At 33.0% G+C, this 5,296-nt stretch overlaps 1 protein-coding gene across 1 annotated transcript; it reads left to right on the top strand.

Annotated features, from left to right (window-relative positions):
- The first annotated feature begins 2,951 nt into the window (after positions 1 to 2,951).
- Positions 2,952 to 5,001, top strand: LOC149221435 (uncharacterized). The gene is made up of 2 exons (XM_089382978.1): positions 2,952 to 3,787; positions 4,139 to 5,001. Exons 1-2 carry the CDS (start codon positions 3,073 to 3,075, stop codon positions 4,615 to 4,617), a joined length of 1,194 nt encoding a protein of 397 aa, XP_089239104.1. The 5' UTR covers positions 2,952 to 3,072; the 3' UTR covers positions 4,618 to 5,001.
- The last annotated feature ends 295 nt before the right edge of the window (positions 5,002 to 5,296 follow it).

Here is a 5,296-nt window from a genome sequence, read left to right as displayed (position 1 = left end):
TGACATCTCTTTAGAAATTGTGTTTACCTCTCTTTCGGCTAATTCTCCAACTATCTTGGTGGAAAATATCTTTTTGATCTCTTAATTATCAACTTTACCAAAGAGTGTTTGGCATTATAAGTCAAACTCATCTAGTTAATATATGGTTATCTGGTTGTATCATTTAATTCTATATTGTTTGTGAGTTGAGTCAAATTTATATGGGGGAATTTTAATCCCATTTTCCTTAACTTTGGGATCGGTTTGGAGTCTGGTTGTGGGATTCTATTAGGCAATAGTATGCACTCTTGGTAATTTGGCCACCCCCATTGGAAATATATCACCTGGAGTGATTGGTAAGTAGATTATGTTTGGCATTATCCTTTGTAACTAGGTATCAGTTAGGTGTTTAACGTGGAAAATATTATGGTGGTTATCCCCATAGTTATCACACCCATTGTGAACCGTTGCAGATTTTTAGCAAAGGTTCTATCCCAAATCATTGTGGATAGTATCTCTATGCTTTTTCTTTATAGTTTATTCCCCTTTAGGTGCCTATTAGGGGCCCAATATATTTCAAGAGCCATCTCAATATTTGGGATTTTATGTGTGGGTCCCGGGAAGTTCTTCTCGCTCCTATTTTAAGCCTGAAGGAAATTATAAAGATATTCATTGTGGGTTTTATCTTGGTGTCCCTTTTCAACTAACAATTTCTCACTACTAGGGTTGCGTAACATTTGATGACCTTCTCGTTGCCTTTGTGAAACATAGTGGGGTTTGATTTTTCTTAGGAATTTACTTTTGTTGCTCAAGAATTATGCCTAGTCAAACAATGAGATGTCACAGAGGCAATGAGAAGGTCGTGAACCTCAACACCATAATCAAACCCAACATATGGTTAATGAGACTACTAGTTTGTTCCAATCGATAATTCTAAAGGATATCAAGACCGAGTTACTCCATTTGGAAAGTATGAATACTAGGGACCAACATGCATTGTAAGACTCTGAGTTATTGAAAGAATTTGGGCAATTGGTTATAGATCTGGGGCACACTCAAGGTCAACGAAAACAATGTATGTAGGCTTGATGCCTAAATTGGAAAATCAAGACTCTTATGGGTAGGATCCTCATGGAATGACAAGTTGACCAGTAAGGTTTTTTACTCACATGGCAGATCTGAAGTGGGAACTATGCAACATGCATTTTCATATGGAGAAAATAGACTATTTTTTAGTCATGATCGAATAGCACATCCCATGCCTCACAAGGTCACTGACGCCACCCAAATCTAGTGGTGAAAACCTAAAACCTATCAATTCTTTTGACTTATCTATTCGGTTACATTTTTTGGGACCTCTTGTTCTGATATATATGTATAATCTCTAATAAAACTTTCAGAAATGTAATTGTTTCAATCTTAAATTTGCTACTCTATAGACACATAGAGAAAATTATATGGTTTCCCATTAAACATGTTGAGACCACCTAAAATGACTAATGTAATATTTTTTTATTAATAACCGAACACACCTAACACATATTATACTATATAGTTTACATAAATTATTGATAAAAATGAATTTTACATTATTTTTAATACATATATTCTACGTTAATTTCAACATATTTAAACATTAAATGTAATATATGCATTTTACATTAATTTTAATACATATATTCTACATTAATTTCAACATATGTAAACATTAAAGGTAATATATTCCAAGTTTTAATGTTCTTTTCCGTTGAAAAAGCATAATCTAATTTAAAAGTAATTATTAAAAATATAAATAAGTAAATCCTAGATAATGTCTTGTCTTTTAATATCATATGATATATGTCTTGTTTTTTAATATCATATGATATAAATGTAATTAATAGAGTAAGATCAGATAAAATATATGAAAATTTCGATGATAATTTAATAAAAAAGTAATTATTGAAAATATAGTCATGTGAATCTTATGTAATGTCTTGTCTTTTAACATCATAGGATATAATTGAAATTATTACAATAGAGTTATGTAAAAAAAAATAAGATATTTAAAATGAAATGATATTTTTTATATTGATTTCTATTAATACTTTTATATATATATATATTAATTGTAATAATATTTTTAAATAATATTTCTTTTTATAAAATTAATAAAAAAGAAAAAACATTTTCAATGATTACTAAAAATATATATGTGAAAAAAAAATTGTTAGCTTAATTTATAATTATAAAAAATCCAACATTTCCTTAATCAACTTTTTAATAAATTTATTACTAGCCATTTTTCTTGAGTAAACAAATAACATAGTCTACAATCATCCAAAAATTTGTTTTCCAAAACTTTTAGTAAATTGATTATTGTAATATGGAAGAGTTAAATTCAAAAAAATAATAGTTATAATCAAAACCAACATGGTTTACCATCATCTAAAAATGTGTTTTCCACAAAACTTTTAGTAAATTGATTATTGTAATATAAAAAACTTAAATTCTAAAAAGTAATAGTTATAATCAAAACCATATCATTCAAAACTTTTTCTTTCTGTAACATTCATCTTACCACATCATTGTGATCTATTCTTTTAAGAAATGGAATATTTGGATTTCATTTTAAACTTTCATTTTAAGTAATAGTTATAATCAAAAACCGACATGGTTTACATGGTTTACAATCATCTAAAAATGTGTTTTCCAAAATTTTTAGTAAATTGATTATTGTAATATAAAAGACTTAAATTTTAAAAAGTAATAGTTATAATCAAAATTATATCCTTCAAAACTTTTTCTTTCTGTAACATTCATCTTACCACATCATTGTGATCTATTCGAAAGGGAATATTTGGATTTCATTTTAAACTTTCATTTTCTCCTATCGTTCTTGTTTATTCTTTTGAGAAACGAATCTTTGGATATCATTTACACTTTACCGTAATATCAGTCTACTCAGATCACTGTTCTTTCACGGCTTTATGTTCTTGCTAACTTCAGACTAAAGCCTTTATGCATTTGCTGCAGCCTCTCTTCTCACATATGCTTCATAAGCTATAATTTATTTTCCAATTCTGCAAGTTCGCAGGTTCTGCTGGCTAAAGAATGGCTTGCTCTATGTCTAACATGCCTGCAATTGCTTCTACCCGTGCAATTCCAATATCGGCTATAAATGGAATCACTGCTCGTTGGAAGCTTGGATTTAACACCAGTACTACTATTAATGCTGTCACTTTCTTTCCCTTTGCCAAACGGCTGCAGTGCAATGTAGGGTTGACTTCTGCTTATCGGTGGCGTACAAATGGTTTTGTTGTCAGATCACAAACCGGCCCTGAAAACATGGCCAAATTGCAGGACAATACTATAATCAAAACCGAGGCTGACCAGAAGACTCGGCCTGCGAAATTTCAGGAGAATACTGCAAGCAAAACCGAGGCTGACCAGAAGCTCGGAGCTGTTGCAGATATTACCAGTAAAACCGAGGCTGACCAGAAGCTCGGAGCTGTTGCAGATATTACAAGTAAAACCGAGGCTGACCAGAGCACTGCAGGCAGGACCCGGGCTGATCAGAAGCGCGAGGTTGTGGCAGATTCTGCAAGCAAAATCGGGGCTGATCAAAAGCCTGTGGCTGTGAGAGATATTACAAACAAAACCAAGTCTGACCAGAATACTACAAGCAAAATGGAGGGTAACCTGAACCTCCTGGTTATGGGAGATACTACAAGCAAATCCGAGGTTGACGAAAAGCCCATGGCTGTGGAAAATACTGCAAGCAAGAATTACACTGACCAGAAGCCGACGACGGTGATTTCGCCATTTGGTAAGCTAACCCTAATTCCAGCTCAACAGGCTGAGTGTGTTTTTGTTAGTGGTACAATTTAGTTGACTGTGTACCCATCGTTAAATTTGGTGATACAGATTTGAATTTTGTTTTCATGGTGAAAATGAATTTAACCCATCTAAAATTTTGATATTTTAAGAATGTAATTTAAATTTCTAAACAATTCAGCTAAATTTAACGAAATCTTGATTAAATTTCTATTAATTAGTAACATTTTTGTGCTAATATTGCAGGTATTAAATTTCTAAAAAAATCAGCTAAATTTAACAAAATCTTGATTAGATTTCTATTATTTTATGAGCCACTAACATTTTTGTGCTAATATTGCAGGTATTGCGGACCTAATTTTGCCCATAAGAACCATGGAGCAGATGATTGATATGTTGGAGCAGGACGCGTTGTCGGTTCGAACCCCGTGGTGCATCATGGAAAACGAGAATGAACTGAAAATGAGATTCGACTTGCCCGGACTTTCCAAGGAGGATGTGAAGGTGTGTGTGGTGGACCACCGTTTTCTGGTGATCGAAGAGCAAGAAAAGAAGGAAAAGGACTTGTGGTCATTTTACAGCACCTACAATACTCGCCTGATGTTGCCTGAAAACTATGAGACGAACAAGATCAAGACGGAATTGAAGAACGGTGTGCTGAATATCACCATCCCCAGGGTCAAGGTGGAGTCCAAGGTTAAGGATCTTTCTCAGAACCGCGAGACGGGCAAAATCGGGGCAGAATTCAAGAAAGGAGTGCTGAATATTACCATCCCAATGAGTAAGGTGGAGTCCAAGGTCAAGGATCTTTCTATTAAGTGAGAGAGAATCGACTGCACACAGAGATCAGAGCCCTTGTCATAACCATAATAAAAGTAATGCTTTGTAATTTGTCCTCACTTTTCATATTCAGAGTGTGAATATGTGGTGCATATCTGTTTTTCTTGTAATTTGGCCTGAGACTGTCGTTCGTTTTGTGTTCTGAGTGTGAGTATGTGATAGATAATAAATTGATAATTTAGTTAGCATTCGTCTGAGTTGTATTTAAATCCTGAGATGACCAATGCTTGTTGTGCCGTAATCAAGAAAGTTATCAATTTGTAGTGCTGTATCATTTGCAAAAAACTCTTTGCATGAATGGAAGAAATGCCAAATCTCTATACATTTTAATATAAAATGAAATACATCATAGTTGGCTTTGTGATACTCGAATGGCGCCTTATTTTCATTAACCATAACGTATATGTATTTCATTAACCATAATGTATATTGCATATCAGATCTTTCAAATGTATGTAGCAGATATATAACCAAGTGTTGCATAAGTTGGTAAGTTTTGTAAATATTATGTATTTTTTCCAAAATAAAAAACAGAACCTTAATATATTAAGAGAATGTTGTACATATACTTCGGTCATTATCTAAGCTATATTCTGCACTGATGTCCAACAGCTACTCTGGAACGCTACATGATTCCCTGTGCAGACAAAAACCCCTGCCT

The sequence above is a fragment of the Pinus tabuliformis genome, chromosome Q (assembly GCF_031772625.1).
Source record: "Pinus tabuliformis cultivar Carrire ecotype Pingquan chromosome Q, CPIR1, whole genome shotgun sequence".
Lineage (NCBI taxonomy): Eukaryota > Viridiplantae > Streptophyta > Pinopsida > Pinales > Pinaceae > Pinus > Pinus tabuliformis.
Note: the sequence above shows the minus strand (reverse complement) of the source record. Positions and strands in the feature narration are given on the sequence as shown.

Bases quoted from the DNA above. Each gene is read 5' to 3' on its own strand.
- LOC149221435 (XM_089382978.1), top strand. From the start codon at position 3,073: ATGGCTTGCTCTATGTCTAACATGCCTGCAATTGCTTCTACCCGTGCA. The intron at 3,788-4,138 runs GTAAGCTAACCC...CTAATATTGCAG, and splicing joins GACGGTGATTTCGCCATTTG to GTATTGCGGACCTAATTTTG.